This window comes from Electrophorus electricus, chromosome 22 (assembly GCF_041902795.1).
Source record: "Electrophorus electricus isolate QZ-2024a chromosome 22, ASM4190279v1, whole genome shotgun sequence".
In the NCBI taxonomy this organism is placed as follows: Eukaryota; Metazoa; Chordata; class Actinopteri; order Gymnotiformes; family Gymnotidae; genus Electrophorus; species Electrophorus electricus.
Window position 1 is genome coordinate 6,129,787 of NC_137518.1, and position 20,214 is coordinate 6,150,000.

General features: G+C 38.5%; 2 protein-coding genes across 4 annotated transcripts in view; one reads left to right on the top strand and one right to left on the bottom strand.

Annotated features, from left to right (window-relative positions):
* The first annotated feature begins 14 nt into the window (after window positions 1-14).
* On the top strand, window positions 15-17,868 carry raf1b (Raf-1 proto-oncogene, serine/threonine kinase b). Of its 3 annotated transcripts, XM_081705067.1 has the most exons (18): window positions 3,750-4,016; window positions 7,175-7,401; window positions 7,694-7,809; window positions 8,176-8,278; window positions 8,417-8,574; window positions 9,301-9,393; window positions 11,921-12,119; window positions 12,357-12,378; window positions 12,483-12,589; window positions 12,951-13,068; window positions 13,354-13,438; window positions 13,793-13,969; window positions 14,920-14,966; window positions 15,102-15,220; window positions 15,534-15,665; window positions 16,544-16,678; window positions 16,814-16,994; window positions 17,123-17,868. In XM_081705067.1, exons 2-17 carry the CDS (start codon window positions 7,201-7,203, stop codon window positions 16,952-16,954), a joined length of 1,953 nt encoding a protein of 650 aa, XP_081561193.1. In that variant the 5' UTR covers window positions 3,750-4,016; window positions 7,175-7,200; the 3' UTR covers window positions 16,955-16,994; window positions 17,123-17,868. The 3 variants fall into 3 exon arrangements, with proteins under 3 accessions (XP_081561192.1, XP_081561193.1, XP_026871093.1); XM_081705066.1 differs by lacking the exon at window positions 3,750-4,016 and adding an exon at window positions 15-244 and having other exon boundaries at window positions 16,814-17,868; XM_027015292.3 differs by having other exon boundaries at window positions 3,757-4,016; window positions 11,966-12,119; window positions 16,814-17,868.
* Window positions 17,869-18,391: 523 nt separating this feature from the next.
* Window positions 18,392-20,214, bottom strand: part of mkrn2 (makorin, ring finger protein, 2) — a 13,795-nt gene continuing 11,972 nt past the window's right edge. Inside the window, exon 8 of the mRNA XM_035520547.2 lies at window positions 18,392-19,299. Coding sequence (XP_035376440.1) covers window positions 19,165-19,299 — 135 coding nt within the window. The 3' untranslated portion in view covers window positions 18,392-19,164. The remainder of the gene's footprint in view (window positions 19,300-20,214) is intronic.

Genomic DNA, 20,214 nt, shown 5'->3' on the forward strand with positions numbered 1-20,214 from the left:
TTGTTAGGGAGTTGAACCTACTCTGCAGATCACAATATCATCAATATTTTCAAATACATGGAACTCCGTTTTAAGATATATGTAGTGCGATTTGAAGTATTTACTGATATTACTCTTAATGAATAGTTTGTTTGTTTTTTAATCATGGCATCTGATTGGGAAGCTCAAATTCAGTACTTCTTCTTGGTTGATTTTGAGAAGGAAGTCTGTAATGGACTGATTTATCTGATCCCTCCTGATTCTGGTGAGTGGCATTTATAAGCAGATACTTATATACTAAGCACTTATATTATCTAAAGGTTTTTTGCCATTGTTTTGTCTGGATCTAATCATAAGCAACAAATGGTATACAGCTTGACCACAAGTGACTTGTGTGGTAATGGCATTAGCTGAAAGTAACATAGTTTTAATTGCCCAAATATAGATTGCAATTCAGAACTTAAAGAGCTCATGGAAGTGTAAAATTTAAAGTGCTATTTATTTTACCTCGACTTCTTATATTGGTTGGATTATGTGCCCACAGTTCAGCCTGATTAAAACGATTTATCATTTGAATTAGTTCAACAGCTGGTGAAATGAAGATCTCATGTGCATTTTACTTAATTTGGAAATATAATTGCTTTAACTTTCAATTATAAATGAAAAAGTAATGTATTATTTTGACAGTAACTTCCTATAAATAACTACATAAGATGGGTCACTACCAAGACTGTGATGCACTTCAATGGCCAGTTGATGGCAATGTTAATTCAGATAAAATTATTTCTTGCATGTTTTTTGTATGGACTTTATGGGGTGCTTTGGAATTTTACTTGTATTTAACCATACGGAGTCAAAAAAGTACTGGTAATTAAAGATCATTATCCATTTTATATAAAGTGAATAAGTATTGGGATAATGACATCAAAATTGCTTTGCTCTGTTTTCAAGATTTTTTTGTACTAAAGGCAAAATAATATGAGAAAAAGTGCACTACCCTTTATTTATGGGTAAATTGTCGGAATGTGTGTTTTTTCTTTGTTTTCATTTAAATCCCAATTGTTGGGGGAAAATGAGTATTGAAGCTGTTGACCATACTGGTAGTTTTAATTGATTCACTGTTTCCAGTTAAATTAACTAAGAACTTGAAATAGAGCTATGAAAGTGTGTTCTCTGTATTTACATTTGGAACCAACACATTCTGGAAGAACTGGCATAATGAAGAATGCAGAGACGTAATAGCTTTTTATTTAAAAAAAAACATTGTGCATAATTCATTACAAAGGCCCTGAGAGGTGCTTACAGAGGTGCCTGTTCTTGCCATCTTACTTTGCTGGTTATTGGTTGAAATTAAGAAACTGATTAAATTCTAAGTCATTTCTCTTACTTCCTGATGGTCACCCTCAGACACGTGTGGTTCTCTGCTGGCTCGTTCCTCAGGGAACTTAATGCAGACAGAGAGCAGCTCTTGTCTTCTTGTCTGACATTGGTGCTTAAATGATATTAGAGTTTAGAACATGCGTATAGATTTTGTTCCTGTGCTTTGGCTCTGGCTGGTCCCCATTTTTGCCTTCAACACTGTACCACCAAGACCACTGTTGCCATTTCATCTGACATTGTAATTAACACCAAGTTGTCACCACAACTGTGATTCTCAGTGCTATTTAATGAAACAGAGAAGATTATGTTTCCTACAGATGGGGCTTCCATCTGTAGGCACTCATTGCAAAATTGAAGCAAGTGTAAGAAAAAGAGACAGTATAGGCATTTATCTTTTCTCTACACTATGACCAAACCATATTGTTTATTTGGGCCCAGTACTTTGAGGGGTTAAAGACTTTATCTTGTCCACAGTGAGGGACATTTCAAAATATTACATGTTTAGTTCAATTACAGAATGTGGAAGCCTTTGTGGAAGTACTTGGTTGACACTTCCTACAAAGGGGTGAATGAGGTACTTCCTAGGAATTTTGGGATGGAACCTGAAACTCTTATCAGACATTCTCAGTCATGATGCAGTTGACCGAACTCAGCAAGAATTCTGGGATAGGATGACATAAAACCTGACTGAGAGAGTTTAGGCTTTTACGGCCTAAACACTTTGTGTTAGGCTTCTTCATTGCAGAGCCATTCACAGTCCTTCACAGTAAATATAATGAGGTGCTATTTTTCTGGAATTCATAGTATTTCATTCTAGATAAATCTTTGCTGGGTAATTAGGAATTTGACTCTTAAAGGTATTTATTGCTTGGTGGGTTCTGGGTGTACCTAACCTAAAGCACAGATGAGGTCATGTCTAATAACCCAAACATAAGGTTTATCTGTGGCTCATTGCTGTGGTGCTAGACAGGCTGATAAATATTCTTCTGACCAACCTGGTTTTAGGCAGGATAGTCTGGCTTTTCAGCTCCGTCCTGTAACACCTGGATGGACACCTGTTTGTCATCCTTCTGTAGTGAACGGGCTGTTGGTTTCCAATATTATTTGAGCCTCTGACACGGGATCACCTACATGTCAAAACAAATGCCTTGTAGTTCATTGGCTTAACAGATCGTCCTGTACCTCACCTAATGACAAAAACCACAGAGAGTCCATACTCTAATTGCTAGTCAATTAGGATGTGTGCAACTGTGTGAAAACACCTTAAAGAAAAATGGCTTCAGTCTCAGTGGTCAGCACATCCTTTCCTTTTGAAGGAGAACAGTTTCAGTCTCAGTGGTCAGCACACCCTTTCATTTCAAAGAGATAGAAAAGGTTAATTTTATAATTTATAACTTGTACACTATGCCAGACATAAATAAGGCAAGTAGGTGCCAAGTTTGGAGAGTAAAACATTAATTTATATTACAGATTTCAAGATCAAAATGGTCAGCTAACTAGCTAGAATATTTTATTTTTCTCTCAAAATTGTTATTATTGTGGTGACTGTTGTTGGCCAGAGGCGGATGGGCCCCCCATTTGAGTCTTGGTTCCTCTCATAGTTTCTTCCTTATGCTCTACCTTGCCACTGTCACCCTTGGCTTGCTCACTGCGGGCTTGGACTTGCACATTTGTAAAGCTGATTTGTAACAACATCTGTTGTAAATAGCGCTATATAAATACATTTTGATTTGATTTGAATGTTGTGGTGTCATACCCCCATTCCCCGTATGTCCTCCTTTCAGGAGTTATTAAAATAGGCACCCTAAACCAGATGCAGTCGAGAATTCTGAACATAATGCACTAATCTCCCATGTAATATGGAGAATGTAAAGATTTATAGAGAATTTTGGAAAACAGCGTAGGCTTAAACTAAGACGTACAATAAATGCATCTCCCACAGCGGAAATCAGTCCAGCGGAAAATGTTTCTAAAAAGAAAACCTTCACTGGGTCCTTGCTTAGGAATTGTGAACTTGTCGAGAAGCCACTTACCGAAGTTCCTAAAATATATTATTGTATTGTAACGTATTAATAGTTTATGCAGGAGCATGCTTTTTCTTTAGTATATACCGTTCACAAACCAAATATTTCGGTTATTTTTTCGAATGTAACGTATTAGTAAACGTAAATTTACAAAACAACATTTCAAAGAGCATTTTTAGCAGCAACAAAGAGATCTATATCTATATATCTATTCACATGTTAATTGTCTGCCTATTGTCAGTACCCTCAGTGTTGACTCGTTTGACAGTTTATAGTGGTTTTACGCTTAGGCCGAAATAGCCATTGAATATCTATAATCAGTTTGAAGAATTTACCACCGATTAATTTGCTGCAAAATTCAGCTACTCTAAAGCATTGTCGGTGTGGAACTTACGACAATCCATTAAAACAGCGGACATTTCATATACTGGGTATGGTTGGTCTTTCCACCCCTTTGTTGTAAGAAATGCTAAAATCTAAGAATCTTGCAATTCTGATTAACTGTAATAAGAAAAAAAAGGTCTTGACAATTTTTTATGCCTGATGTATCGTCGACATCGATGATGTCACTATGTCGACACTTTTTCCTCAAGCCGTAGTCATGGCGGAGCAACAATTCCCCAACTTTCCATGGTAAGTTACTTGCTTCTGAGGCGATGTATCTAATTAAAGAACAGTCTCTGACAGATTAGGATTAAACCGGGGACTGCAATATATAGAAGCAATACTTAGATTCACATGAAATCGTTTTAAAGCGCAACAGCTCGCCAACTTCTGTCATTGTGTTGCCTTTAAATTTTACTGGTGTCCAGTGTGCATGGGGGACTTGCCATAAATTTTGGACCGAAATATTAAAAATGTTGGTTAGTGTGAAACGGACGTTTGTTAACACTGTTGTGTTTATACATGTTGTTATAACGCTTGTTGCTAGCTATATTCGTTTACTATAATGCTTGAGGCATTACCCGTTCTCCCAGTAAAGTTTGCTAGCCTAGGTATGTTTATTTGCAGACGGTGATTCGGTTGTGTACTGCTAACAGTTATGCAAAGGTTGTTGTACGTTTAAAAGAACTTAAAACATTTAGTTTGCAAAGAATATTTAGGCTTTAAGGTTTGACGTACACCGAAACAGCTATGACATGTCCAATAATTGTTTTAAGCATGACATGATCCAGTGTTTTTGCATTTTAGATATGTCTGTCAGATCACTTATTGGCCCTGAATTGCTTATAGTGCTTTGGTAAAGGACATTTTAATCTCTTAAAGTCTTTAGGATGAAAAGACGTGACGGGAAATAATTTACCCAGTTTTCCAATTGTCTTACTTATCTTGCAGGGTTATTACACCAAGGTTTACTACAGAATGACTTTGCTGAAAAAGTTTTTAAAAATGGCCTGCATATTGCATGTTTTGCAGCCTTACCCCATAGAGTTCAGAATTTCTAACTGGTAGGTTGTAGTTTTGATATAGACACAGCTTTATTGTGGCTGACATCAGCGTTGTGGCATTGGAGAAATTTCCATAGCTGGTCCCAAAGCCTGGTTATCTTTTCTGTCTACTAGGAAGTAGAGTAAGCGTTACCCTAGCTATTTTAGCACTTGGCAGTATGCCTAATGTTCACGTAGCCGATAACGAATGAAGACAAAACAGTGGCATCCCATCTTCAAGGCTTCTACTGTGAATGCTGTGTGAATTAACAAATTTGTGTATCCATCTTGGTGCTGTTTCTTGTTCTATTTACTGGTCTTTGTGCTTTTGCTCTAAGCTTTGTCTTGTTAGAAATGATTCTCACATGATTCTTTTGAGCAGAACTTACATTACGTGACTTTTAAAGACAAATCCACAATATAGTAGATCATATAGTGTCAACCTGTTAGAGTGCCACTGCTGACTTGGATATTACATTGGAAGTTTGAGCCAAGAGAAGCAAAGCGCTGGCTGAGCCTTTCTTTTACCCTCCCCCACAATTGTTTATTTGTCTTGACCTGAACATCCCAAAAGATGAAATCTGCTTTCGGCTCCTCAGTTAGGGATTAAAATCCCTTGGTCATGAACACCTCAGTAAGAAACACCCCAAGACTGACTCCATGATTACTTTAGAAACATTTAAGTGCAGTAAATCAAGAATGCATTATACATGTTTAGCAGCTGTTTTGCTGAGGCTTCTGATTAATTTGTTGCTGTACTCAAACCAGACCCTGCATGCTAAGACTGCAGTCCATGGTAGGGATGTTAAGTGGGCTGTTAAACTTGTAATGATCATGGCAGTGAACTTGGAGGCCATTCGGCATGGGACAGGAGGTGGTTCCTGATTGGTCCAGTGGAAGATATGTTGAAAAATCTGTCTTTTGTCCTAGATGAGATCATATCTGCAGACAGGTGTTTTAATTAAGCAGGTTATGCAGTCAGCCAAGTTCACAGGAAACAGACACCACTTTAAATAGGATGATCATTTGGCACAAGCAGTATAGGATGCTGGCCAGATTCTGGGCTAGCACCTTTTTGACATGTGCTGAAAGCTTTAAAAAATATGTTCATTTGATATGCCTTAAAGTAATAGATACAAGGCTAAAATAATGTCCTTCTCATCTGCATGATGCTGAATGCTGCAAGAAAGTTTCCATTTGCATATACTCCTTTCGTGAAAATAATGTAGTTTCTTTTTTATATCATTGATTTCCTTGATCAGGTTTGTGTCATGTAGTCTCAGCTTGCAGTGAGGCTACATGCTGATGGAAAAATCAACAGTACAACTTTTGTCTTGTTTTTTTTGTTTTTTTTTGTAAGTGCACAGACTGGCTAAACAAGTTTCTAATGTTAGAACAATGAGCCCCCATGACTCTAAATGCAGATGTGGACAGCAAAGTCAATTAAAACCACACAGTTGCTTGCAGTGGCTTGTCCGTCACTGGGCATATTTGCCCAGTGCTCTGAACACAATCCTTGCAGTGTCAGCTTGCTTATCCTGCAGTGTCATGCCTAAAACGATAGCAGTGTGCACACCAACATAGATCCTTACCAAAAATAGAACTATTGTTTGAACATTGTCAAAAGGAAATTTAATACATAGAGCTATGCCATTCTAACGATCTACATGTGAAGACAACAGTCTTAGTCTTATCACAATTCTGATCAAGCTTGCGGTGGGCATTTGATGGCTAAGCACTCTCGCAGCTTGCCACATTTTCACATGACCGACATGGTCATGACTGGTGACTGTAAGTGTGCATGTATAATGCATCACCTTCATACAACTGATGTTTTACAGAACTTGTGAAACATCATGAGTAAGGTAAGGTGAGGATAAGAAACCACAAAAATAATATCAAAAAGCACTTTGCTGCTCAACTTATAGTAGTTTTTGTATGCATTCCTTCACATTTTGCTCTTTTCACAAATCTAGCTGTTGCTTATTTGTGTGGACTTTAGTGATATGGAATACATGTTCCTTGTAGAAAAGAGTACAAAAACTGAGGCACTTTTGATCATTAATTATTTCATAACAGTTATAAGGTGTGTTTGTTTGTTTTTGACTCTACTTCACAGGTTGCTTCTCTGTGCATAATTTACTTGTAAAATTACTGTGGGGCCTATTTTTTTCCATCTCATTTATTGGCAGGTAGTGTGGACTGTGCATCTTTAAATTGCATTAATAACAGTAATTTAACAGTTAATGACTGAAAGCTTATTCAGTAATAAGATCGCTATGATTCCATATAGGATATCTTATTTGTAGTTGTAGAATTGGAGTGAATCATTTATGTACTGATCATTGTTTTTCTTTGGTGTAGAATATTGAGGTCTGCAGTCCGGTCCAATGGAGCACCTTCAAGGGGCATGGAAGACCCTGAGTAATGGGTTTGGATTTAAAGACTCTGTGTTTGAAGATCCCTGCATGTCTCCTACCATTCCCAAGGGCTTTCCTTATCAGAGACGCTCATCGGATGATGGCAAAATCCCAGACTCTTCCAAAGCTAATACAATTCGCGTTTATCTGCCGAACAAGCAGCGAACTGTGGTAAGTTGTGTAATAATCTGCCCCTCTTGTAAGGACGGTACACATTAATTTAATGAGCATATGGTGTTGACTATATATGTAGTACCAAACAATCAAAACCAAAAATATGGGTATGCCATTCTTCTACTGAAGTGTGTTTCTATTTCGTACATGAATATTGATTTATTCATGCATAGTTTTTCATCATCACTGAGATCTCAGTCAGAAGAACCACAGCTCAGTTCTGTCCCCTCTCCATGTCCTGTGCAATATGTCAGCTGTCACAATGAGACTGCCATTTGTACCCACTCAGGTGAATGTGCGACCAGGCATGACCCTCCACAACTGCCTAATCAAAGCCCTCAAAGTCAGAGGACTGCAGCCAGAGTGCTGTGCTGTTTTCAGGCTCCACCCAGAACAGCCCAGAAGGTAAACTAGCCAACTAGCTAACTTACTGTTCCAAGTTAGTTCATGATTATTTAGATCTGTATTCGGATGAAACCATGAATGTCTAATACTAGAAAAAGGTGTTTAATGTCTGTGAATTAGGTTAGCTGGGTTACTTGCAAGTGGTATAAAGGTTCAGGAGCTGAAACTGTGGCTCGATTGAACGTGAAACATAATCATGTACATGGTGCCTTTTAGGTGGTAAAGCGTTTACTATGTAGTAAAGAAAAGCAAGCTTATGTTTGCATAGTACATAGGTTTGGCAACTTTACAATTGGATTTTTTGTTTAAGGTCATGCTGAAATAAAAACAAAAGCTAAATGATCTTTTTCTCCATTCTCATTTTAGCAAAAAATCCCGTATGGATTGGAACACTGACTCTACCTCACTCATAGGGGAGGAGCTACTGGTTGAAGTCTTAGATCACGTACCCTTGACAACGCACAATTTTGTGAGCTGTCTTGAAGAATATTTAGAGACACTATTTGTTGTGTCAAGCTTCTATATGTAATGAAATGATTTACCTTGTTCATTTTTTACTTTGTTCTTTTTTGACTATTTGTAATTTGTTTCATTACCCTCTTCACAGGTACGAAAAACATTTCTAAAGCTAGCTTTCTGTGACATATGCCAGAAGTTTCTCTTACATGGCTTCAGATGTCAGACATGTGGCTACAAATTCCATGAGCACTGCAGCACCAGGGTCCCCACCATGTGTGTTGACTGGAGTAACATTCGACAACTCCTGTAAGTTTGACTCTTGTACCAGTTATAAGGTTAAACCAAGGGCCTAATACTATGCTATACTCATTTAGTTATTTACATTCATAATTCATCATCAGTATATTTTCATATGCTCAATTTTGCATTTTTGTTACTAAAATTCTAAAATGACTGTAAATTGTAAATTGATCGTTATGGAGTACAAACTGGAGAGGTCACTTGAAAGTTAATGGGATCTGTGAGCACGAAGATGTAATCTTTTCTTTAACCTATTTTATACTAGTCACAGAATGATATTTGTTGCTAGCAGTGCACACGAGATATTTTGCATACAGTCCTTCTGTAGATACCCATCAATGAAAATAAGCACAGGCTTTGCACAATGGCCTATTTTACTGCTGATCTCTGTCCTGCCGTGCGTTTGCTGGTGTTCCTAAATTCTTCTGGCAACATCGAAAAATATTGTGTGTCGTTTGCATCCTGCAACTCTATGGGCTTGTAATGGGTCAGGTGAAGTCTCAATGTTTGGTGACGCTAGTAGAGAGAAGAATAGGATTGTCATCATGTGGCTTGGCTGTGTCACTCCATGTCAGGTCTATCTGTGATCCTTCAGAGATTGATGGTGTTTATTTGGTCGTGCCACGCTGTTACTATTTGGCCAGTTCACATTGTGCTAGCAGGTGATTGGGAGCATTAGTTATATGATATGGCACACTAAATATCCTTCTCATTTGTCTCCTCATCTCCCAGACTGTTTCCCACACCTGGGGAAGGTGGGGCTCCTTCTTTTCCACCTCTCACATCTCGGCGGAAGCGAGACTCCTTGTCCCGATTCCCTGTCAGGTTTGTGCCTGCTCCATTTCTAGACTATATGTATAACTTGGGCCCCTACAGCCCAACAATTGAGCAATGTACTGTGGATAAATTATCAAGACATTTTTTTGCATGCATTCCCTGAATATAGCATTTTCACATAGCCATTGTACTTTGCCAATAAACTTAACCTTACTACTTTTAAATGAACCTTATCATCAATGGTAAAGATTTTGAAGCTTTCCATACCAGTTCGTTTGGTAAGAGAGAATGCTGTCTTTTTTGTTACACCAGTGTTACACCAGATGTGTTTTAGAGTGCTGTACAAAAATGTGCATATAGTAGAAGGCATAATGATAGAAGCTACTCAGAGAATCTGGTAAGAAACTTATTCTTGCTTTATTAAATGCAACTTTAATGGCAATACTATAACAAGAACCACCATTTGGTCACATTCTCATTGAGCAAAGATAAACTTTTTAGCAAGTGAGAGTCATAAATTTTCAAATGTAGAACACACAAGCAGTCAAGTTACATATGCTTTGAAACCTGGCAATGAATGCTAAGAATGTTAGCTGGTTGTCGACAGCCATCCTAAGGTTCTTACTAATATCTAAGATGAGAAAGATGAGATAGACAGGGTGAAAAGATCTACAGTTATTATAGCAATGGTAAGAAAGACAGTGAGGACTGAGCCAAGTGAATTTGCATAGATGGCAATAAAACTGGACAAGAAGTGGCCCATGGGCACCACCAGTTTTAGGGATATGAGGTTTTTAAGGTAGGCCTAGCCTGAATAGAAGTACAAAAATTTTGGCTGCTTCTTGGTGTTTCTGAAGTATCTAAATACTTGCACTTAAAGGTACAGTTAAAAACAATAATAATCAATACTCCTTATAATTTCCTAATTAACTCTAAGGTTAGCATAAGAATGTTTGTTATCATAGTTCAGGATGTATCCAGTAAGGGGCAATGTTGTATGTAATGTGTATGTATGTAATGTGTACTGGTGATAGTGCAAATAAATTTACATTTGCTGTGTGATGTTTGAAAATTTGAAGGGCATGTAGTCCACCAAGCAAAAGACCACTCTGAACTGGGACCACTGTTCTAACAATATAGACTAGATCAAAGTTGTCATACCTCCATCATACACCCATTTATTGTGACATATTTTACACTAAGCATTTTCTCATTATCTGATCATTTAACATGTTCCTCACAGCGGATTCCTTCAATATACTTGCCCTCTCTAGCTTCAGTAGCTGTATGGAAGTCTCCAAAGTGAGCTGGTCTCTGAGCTGAGGCTTTACAAATGTGCGACACAAATCTGTGATGCGTTTACCTAAAACAGCTTTACTTTATTTCATTAGAAAGTGACCATTACCAGGCTACTTGGTATCTTGATGTTGTGATGCAAACTAAGAGAGGGCGCAGCACCAGAAGCGCAAGTTGGAAAGTGTGGATATGTACATCCGATGATTTGTAGTGTGAAAGTCATAAGTCAGGATAGTCAGCATATCTGGAGAGCTTCAGTGACTGCCAGGAGGGTAGTTTCAGTGGAATGCCTAACCCTGTATTAAGCCTGGAGGATGTCCAAGTTGTTGTGGGAACAGCACAATACTGGCATCTTTTCAGCATGGTGTAGAGCAGGGTTCTTCTGTCTTGTCGGTACAATGCTGGCGTAGCGGTAGTTTGTCATTACATCCAAAAAATGATCCACAAATTATTCCACACTTATTCCACACTTTTTTATTTAATTGGACTTCATGTTCAAACAGTTGATCAGGTATGCTCCTGCATGGTTGGAAGGAAAACATGCAGTCACACCTGCCCTTTGAGAATTGGATAACATAACTCTTGTGTAGAGAGAAGTTGTTAATGAAGTACGGGCTGTCATTTTACACTTATGTCGAGCAAAAAATCAAACAAATAGAAAGCTGAAACAAAGTCCAAATCAACCTTAAATTATTAGGAAAATGAACCAACTTCATGAAGAACCTGTAAAAATGTTTTGTTTACCACCTATACTGAATGTAACAAATCAGCTCTTGAATGCATAAGAAACTTTTAGCAATAGGGAAATGAAATAATTTCTTAAGGGTGTTCCTGTTAAACCAGAAATAGCCTCTCAGAATGTAGTAAAGGAGTCGTGCATCAGCACCATTAATGAATGCATTAGGCAATGGAAATACATTAGCGCAAAGGAGAGGAATCTAATATTCAGTGTTCAGATCATAAAGATTTCTAATTTACAAAAGCAGATTGAACTATTTTTTTTTTCAAGGTTATGAATTTGTTTCCATCATGCTTTGAGACTCATGTTTATATTTGTATCAAACTGGTACTTGAAATGCCATTTAAGTGCAAAACCCATTACTGTCCACCTCCTACAAAAAGCTGTAGTGTTTTTGGGGCTGTTTTGGGCAAAGTTTCAGGCTCCATTTGTCTTGGCATTTAAATAAAACTTTCCTTCTTAAGAAGGATAAATAAATATAACACTTTAATTTGAACAAAGCCCCTAAGCTGTTTTCCACTCAAAAATAATCTTTTTCAGTGCCCATCATAGACACTCCACCCCTCATGCCTTCATCTTTTTCAGTGCCCATCATAGACACTCCACCCCTCATGCCTTCAACTATATTGCACCCACTCCATCCTCTGGGGCCTCTCTCTTTCACAAGCAGCGCTCCACGTCCACTCCCAATGTCCACATGGTCAGCACCACCCTGCCTGTGGATGGAGTTGCAATTGAGGTAATGCATCTAAACCAGCACTGCACCATCAAGCTCTGAATCACCAGCATAAGTGTGCACACGGTTGTTTGTAATAATACAGTAATGCATTTTTAATGGGTCACTTCCTGCTTATGTATGATCTTTCACACAAGAATTTCTTGCATTAGATCGTTACATTTCTGTTAGGCCAATGTAATGTAAAATGTGACCAAAAAACTGAATTGAATACCTTGTGCCATTTCCTTTTCCCAATAGGATGCCTTAGGTCAGGAATCAGGTAAGACATTCATCAATATCAACAAACCCCATGAAATTCCTTGATGGGAAGTTTGCATGTCACATCTGCCTGTCTCTTGTTCCCCTTTGTTGGAAAATGTGCAGGGAGCCCTCCTAATCTCAGCCCAACAGGACAGTTCCAGTCAAAAACTCCAGCTCCGGTCACTAGGGAGAAGGCACTTTCATCTAACACTCAGGAAAAAAACAGAATTGTGAGTGGTGGACTACACCCTTTTTTCCACTGCTTTAAATGCATGTTATGTTGGTCAACACAAACTTGTTTTTTCCCCAGACCTGTGTTTTTCAATGAAAAGCTGTGAAGTAACATATCAAGAAATAACTAATGAAAAAATAGCAAAAAAGTTATAAAGGTTTGGGGACCTTCTATTATTTTTTACTTTATTCATTATTTGGTGAAACATCCCATTAAAATCCTGTTTTAAAAAAAAAATATATATATCCCTCCATTTTTCCATTAAAAATGTAAATTTGTAATATATATTTGGTGTATAGTCTGCAGAGTAAAGTTCCATTTGTGTCTTGCACACCGGTCGAGCCCATGTTCTCCTTCAGCGGCCCAGGGAGAAGAGAGATTCCAGCTACTACTGGGAGATAGAGGCCAGTGAAGTGGTTCTTCACTCTCGAATTGGTTCGGGGTCTTTTGGCACGGTCTTCAAAGGGAAGTGGCATGGTAAGTAACATCAGCCTATGAACTGGTAATCTGGGAACATTAAGGTAGATTAAAGTAAAAATTCACCTACTTTTTAGAAGTCTCTCCAGCAAATTATAACCAGAAGTGTTTGTTTTAAAATAGGTGTGAATTAAAATAAATTAACACTTTGACCTCCTGATATCACAAGGCACAGTTACAGGGATACATAAAATAAGAAAAAGATTTATATTTTCTCTGTTTTGTCAGCTATTCAGTGAGAACCTGCACACGGTTTTGTTATGACATTTTTGGTGTATGGACCAGGTGATGTTGCTGTGAAGATTTTAAAGGTCAAAGATCCAACACCAGAGCAGTTCCAGGCTTTTCGCAATGAGGTGGCGGTTCTAAGGTGAGAGATTTATGGATATGGAACACTTTGAATTGTCCAATAACATTGCAAACAAAAAGGAACAGGATTAGATGACAGGTGGAATGATGTAAAAAAAAAAAAAAAAAGTTTACCAGGGAAATTCTCTATCCAATCTCCAATCCAGCACATTTATTTAAGTAATGGTTTAAACAAAAGACCAACATTGCTAATAACGGCTAAAAGCTAATGGGCAGCAGGCCATTTTGGTGGCTACTATCGTCCATTTGCTGTTATCCATGTTTGCTTTATTTGGTACATGCACTCCTTTTAATCTCCTGTGATGCACTCCGTGTTGACAACCGCCTTGTACAGCCTGTGATCTTTCCGCTCCAGGAAGACCAGGCATGTCAACATCTTGTTGTTCATGGGCTACATGACGAAGGACAACCTGGCCATCGTGACGCAGTGGTGCGAGGGGAGCAGTCTGTACAAACATCTGCACATGCAGGAGACCAAGCTGCAGATGCTCCAGCTGATCGACATCGCCAGGCAGACAGCTCAAGGCATGGAGTGAGTTTGGGACTGAGATCAGGTGGCTACGAAGAGGGTCCTAAAGTATTAGTTTGGCAAATATCAAATTGATAGTATGGACAAAAATACAGGCAGAATTCAGGCTGCTACTACTGTTTTAGCTGCATGATGCACATTTTCTGTTCAGAAAATGTTTTGCAGGGTCAAGAACCATATTTACTTAACACCTCAGTGTGTAGTTTTAGGCTAGTGTGTGATGGTAATGTCATGCAGCTTGAGGCTAATGTATGATGATATTGGCATGCAGTTTGCATGATGCTGATTGGTGGCTGCAAGCAGTACAAGTGTAGGCCTGCTGCTGCTGTTGATGATGAATGTGTTAATGAGTAATATTCAGTGATTCTTTTACTAGCATGCAGCATTTGTGTTTGTCATAACAGATTATATTTGGCCTTTTTTCCATCCCAGACACGTGAATTTGGGGGAAAGTGTTTAGTGACTCATTATAGAGGTGTTTTATATGTAAACATGGAGGCTGTTTTTTTGTGATTCTTGATGTTGAGAAGGCACTTCTCAAATAGTTGAATTCGAATCGCATTGTTACATTAGAACTCTTCTCTTTGTGTAACCCAGCTCTGCCTTTCAAGGTAGGCAGACAGGTATACATGAAAGCACACTGGGCTTAGAGTGTGGGAGTCAGCATGTTACATGGCAGAGTCAGTTAGGGGTCACTGACCTTGCTCAAAGGGCCAGCCAAGATGAAGCAAGATGATGATGCCCTCCGGCTGCATATTCTATCAACACCTGCCTGTTGTGTTATTTGAAATCTCAGCTTTTCAGTCATTGGCAATGTTACATAACCTAATGCATAATATCACATGAACATTTCAACGGTTAAGAAAAATAAACTAGAGAGAAATTGCATGGTTGAGTATAGCAATCAGTATGTATTGTTCTCTTATGATCATCCATGTTGTTTTTCCTCCTAGCTATCTTCATGCAAAGAGTATTATCCACCGGGATATGAAGTCAAATAGTATCCTTTAAATAAACATGTCCTAGATATCTAAGGTTCATACAAAGTATAGCCAAACCACTGGCTATTAAAATTGAAGTATGCATTGATTTGAAATAGTAGGGATCTGTATTACCCCTTAAGCTGAATCTGCAGATATCTTCTTACATGAAGGCCTTACAGTGAAGATTGGAGACTTTGGTTTGGCAACTGTGAAGACGAGATGGAGCGGCTCCCATCAGGTGGAGCAACCATCAGGATCTATACTGTGGATGGTGCGTGGAAAGATGCATTATTAGATCAATGGATGGAGTCATGTCTGTTGGATTTCACTGTGGTCTGGTTCATGATATAGACCGAAGCATTAAATTGTACCAGGCTTATACAGTTTGTCTTAAAGATGTATTCATATGGTTTGGCAAGCGCTAGCATTATCAGCTACATAGTGGCTCAGTGTTCGGTTTGTAGTAATAGTAGCATTTATGCATCCTGATAAATGCAACTGTGTGAAACAAAGTGGATACCCAATGTGCTCAACAGGCCTTGATTACCTGTGCAGTGTTAATGAATAACCCCTCTGTTCTGCAGGCTCCGGAGGTAATCCGCATGCAGGAGAAGAACCCCTACAGTTTCCAGTCAGATGTGTACTCCTATGGCATTGTCCTTTATGAACTGATGACTGGGGAGCTTCCATACTCTATGATTGCAAATAGGGATCAGGTAACTAAACTACTGATCTGAAAGACATTTCATTATGATATGATTATAAAAGAGAGACCATACCTAGCTAGAAATTTGTAGGTAATTGGAATTAGTTTTTAGATATGAGTTTGTGACTGAATGCAGCAGCAGCAACAACAATAATTTTGTTATAATTAATAATGATAACATTAAGTAATTAATAATGTGCCACTTGAACTCCTCCCTTTATTAAAAATATTTTGCCTTAAAAAATGCATAAATGTTTTGGCGTGCAACGTAGTCACAAGTAGCTTGAAATAGAGTATGGTCATACTAAACAGTAAAAGTATGTCTCTCTAATATATATGGTATTATTATCATACAGTATTACATTTCAGAGTTTGGATTAGCCTTCCATTTGTGTTCAAATTGGGACGTATTCATGAAAGCTACTGTCTCCTTTCTCCTGCTGCTTCTTGATGGTAGCTCTGTAGCTTTGGCTTTTGGTGTTGGAGTAGCACAGCCTGCCCACAGCCACTTCTGCTTGGGCTGGAGCTGGGTGCTAAATTTAGAAACCTTGACCCAGAGTGTCAGGCAGAGAGCACACCAGCAAGCACCGTGGCCTTCAGTTTGGCTTGGCTGTTTGTGGCAGAAAGACTCCCTCATACATTCCTTTGCGAACGTGAACACACACACACACACACACACACACACGCCCGCCCTTGTGTGCCCTGGACTTGCACGTATTGTTTTCAAAGAGTCAATGGGAGTGTACAATATATTTTTGAAGAGATCCGTTTGTTGTTGTTGTTGTTGTCTTCCCTTCCTCTCCAACCCTTTTGGAGATGATTGCCAGGTGTTGCAAATGTAAACTTAATTTGTACGATGAAGCGCTCATTTGTTTTCCACTTTGACAGATCATATTCATGGTAGGAAGAGGATACTTGTCTCCAGACCTCAGCAAGCTGTACAAAAGTTGCCCTAAAGCCATGAAGAGGCTTGTTGCTGACTGCATAAAGAAGTCCAAAGACGACCGGCCTCTGTTCCCTCAAGTAACTGTCCTTGTCTGGTCTAATACTCAACCTCTTTAACAATCATTATTAGGTGGCTTATATTATCTTATTCTATTATCCAGGGCTTTTCTGGAAATAGCATTGCTGACTGATGCTCATTCCTGTGTTCTTCAGATTCTGGCCTCCATAGAGCTGCTGCAGTACTCCTTGCCCAAAATCAACCGCAGCGCTTCTGAGCCTTCTCTCCACAGAGCTGCCCACACTGAGGACATCGGCGTCTTCACCCTGACCTCTACGAAGCTCCCTGTGTTCTAAAGCAGTAGTGCTGGGTTTTTTCCCAAGCCAAAGTGCTCCGGCGAGTATGCTGGCTGGAAAGTCCTTACAATCAAGCACATGTACTTCTTTTAACCTGCAAAGTGAACTCAAGCCTGAACAGTGCTGCTCCAGAAAAGGATAGAGTGGATGTCCTTGTTTCTTTGGCAGGTGGTGATCAGAAAGAAGTGATCCAACCTTGCTGCTCATCACCAAAAGGCCTCTGGAAGTCTGGTGTTACCCAGGTCTTTGTTCTCATCACAAAGGGTTTGGATAAAAACAAAACTGAATCGTGTATGGCTGCGTTTCTTTCCTGCCAGTGCCCAGAGATCACTTCAGTGGCGGTAACCACAGATAGCACTTTTTATTCTGATTTGATCACCATGGCTTTGAGATGTGCACCATATCACAAATCCTAGCATATAAGCAAAAGGCAAAATGATAGCTTCAAAAATGTAGCTAAAGCAGAGATACTGTTCATAGTAACCCTAACTTTTGGTTTTGTTTTTTAGAATGACACATCTTTAACAGTTGGTTCTTGGTAAGAGTTTAAGAGCAAGTTTTATTGTCCTTAAGTGCCAACTCAAATAGTAGCTGTTTGCATTTGAAGGCATTGATGTTCACTTCAAGTTAATTACTCTTATCCAGCAAAGTAGATGTACAGTTCAAATTTATCTAATATAGATGTCTCTATAGCATTGCATTTTTTGTTGTTTAATTGTTGTGATCTTTGTTTTTTTTTTTTTTAAGTTGTACCTAATTCAAGACTCAAAGATGAGTGGATACAAATGACTATTGTTAAAATTATTAGGAACGTTCAAATATTTTTGACCTGTTATTGCTTGTTAGCAAGGACCAACTCAGACATTTGAAAGACTGTTTATGCTTTGTATTTTAATAAAAGTATGTTAACTACACATACTACACCTTTGTTGTTGATTTAGGTCATAAGGGGAAACAGACCCTTTGTACCTCATTCTGTACAGATACATTTTTGAAACAGCAGTTGTCAGGTCACTGCCCCCTTGTGGCAGTTCTTAAATGCTACTGTGCTGTGGTTGCTATATTATGCCTTTTGTTATATTAGAACATACCACATGGTAATGTGGTGAAGGTGTTTAATATCAAAGTGATAACCATAAACCCATGTATTCTTGTATAGGCCTTAATTTGAAATACTGCTGACATTTAACTAAAAGCCTGCTGTCTTGAATAGAGAAAGGTCAAACAAGGCCAATATAGACACTATATCTCAGTAGTGGAAGAGAACTCGTGGGACTCAATGGACTTGCATTTTAAAGACTTTTTGTTACAATTAAATTAACTGAGGCCATTCAATATAAACATTATTCCCTGTTCCACATACACTTGAGAATCATTTGTCAACCCCATATTTAAAGTGTTTCTCAAAAGACAACAGCATACATGACTATGTTAGAATACTTTGTTACTCAAACACCTTATTTGTCTCTATTTTATTAGTCTCACTAATGTCACTCAACAAGACAGGATAGAACAGGATAATATACCCTTATCAGGTACCTTCAAATGTACACAAGATGGGACAGGGTTCAATATTCTTATTTTTGTATTCGTTGGGATGTCATATCTAAGCAGTCATAAAAACACTGAAGTTTGTACATAAGGAATGAGTGGTAACTAGAAAATGAATGTTTTTCACCAATATTTCATGTTTCCCAAAAATAGTAGCGAAGTTGTCTTTGTAAACTGTCCTAAGTGCAACAATTACAGCATTTATTTTAAATACACAATATTTCTTACTTCACACACACACTACTTGAGTGCATTCATGATGTGCCAGAGGTTTCACCAGTCTTTTTTTCACAAAACATATTTTCTTTGGACATACCAACGCATTAAAAATCTTTTTAAACCAGCAAGATTCTAACACGCATCAGGAAAGAATAGCAGCTTACAGAAACACTACAGGTGCCTTTAAATAGTTTCATATTCATATACTATTTGTCATTTCACAAAAATGTACCACAGGTAAAAAGATTTTTCTTCCTCCTCTTCTTCTTCTTAGAAAACCACCTCAAATCATAAACAGGAAAAGCTTTACCGGTGAGTACATTTCTATTGCTGAGAAAATGCGCACAGTTACCAAAGACATGAACCCATGATTTCCCCTCAGCTGGGCCTGTAGCTCTGAGCAGGTGCTTGAGGGTGAGTGGGCAGGGCAGTGGGTGGGGTCAGTGGGCCTCCTCTCCAGCCGCTGACAGCTGCATGAACAGCTCGCCCAGTTCGTTGACCTCATCGTCGTAATGTGGAACACCGCGATGCTCACGCTCCTCAATGAAGTCCCACAGCCGAACGGAATTGAGGAACTTGGAAAGAACCACCACCATCACCACCAAAAAAGTATAAATCACACAGGTCAACTATGATGGCGGCAACAACAATGTAAAAACAAAAAACAACCCCCCCCAAAAAAGACCCAGCTTTTTTTGTTCTGGTATTCTCCTGTGTCATTATGTATGGTACGGAAAGGAAAGTAAAATTGGCAGACTACTGCTAGACACCAAAGAGGGATATTCCCGAGGCCAAATTTAGGCATAACTCATAGACTGTATCTTAGAAGCATGTTTTTTGTTTGTTTTGTTTTGCCCCTCCCCCTTTTAAATCTAATTTTATTTTTATAAAGATTAACAATTATATAGAAATGAAAACATTCAGTAGTCAACACTAATTTACAGAATAACAAGGTAACAACAATGATTATTAAAATAGGAAATACATTATGGGTGGGGTCAGGTGGCCAGTGTATACTTGTAAGTGTGCAATATCTGTGTGCGCCAGTGTAAGTGCAATGCGAGATAGAAATAGGCTGACAGACAGACGGACTCACAGGTTGACAACCAAATAAGATAAATTAGTATTACATTATGAGATGGGGTAGGCTGTGGTGGATAAACATTATGTTGGAGGTGTATATGGGTATACATGTTTTTGTGTGTGCTGGATATAGTGCAATACATGCATATGTGTACATTTCATGTACATGATAACTGATGTAGTTGTTTTAGTTTAGTATTTGCTAGAACGGAGTTTTCTTAACAGGCTTATTGAGTGGTGGATAATATACAATTATATAGGATTTATGTTTTTAATGAAATGTCCCCATAAATTACTGAATATAGTGATTTGAATATTTTCTCTGGCAACTGATCTTTCCAGTGATGCATTTGCTATGAATAGGTTTTTCCAGTGTGGAATATTTATGGAACTCCTGGTCTTTCAGT

Excerpts from the sequence above, each read along its gene's own strand:
- raf1b (XM_081705066.1), top strand. The coding sequence starts at position 7,201 with ATGGAGCACCTTCAAGGGGCATGGAAGACCCTGAGTAATGGGTTTGGA. Across the intron at positions 8,575-9,300 it reads AGTAACATTCGACAACTCCT|ACTGTTTCCCACACCTGGGG; the intron begins GTAAGTTTGACT and ends CTCATCTCCCAG. Across the intron at positions 9,394-11,920 it reads TTGTCCCGATTCCCTGTCAG|TGCCCATCATAGACACTCCA; the intron begins GTTTGTGCCTGC and ends AATCTTTTTCAG.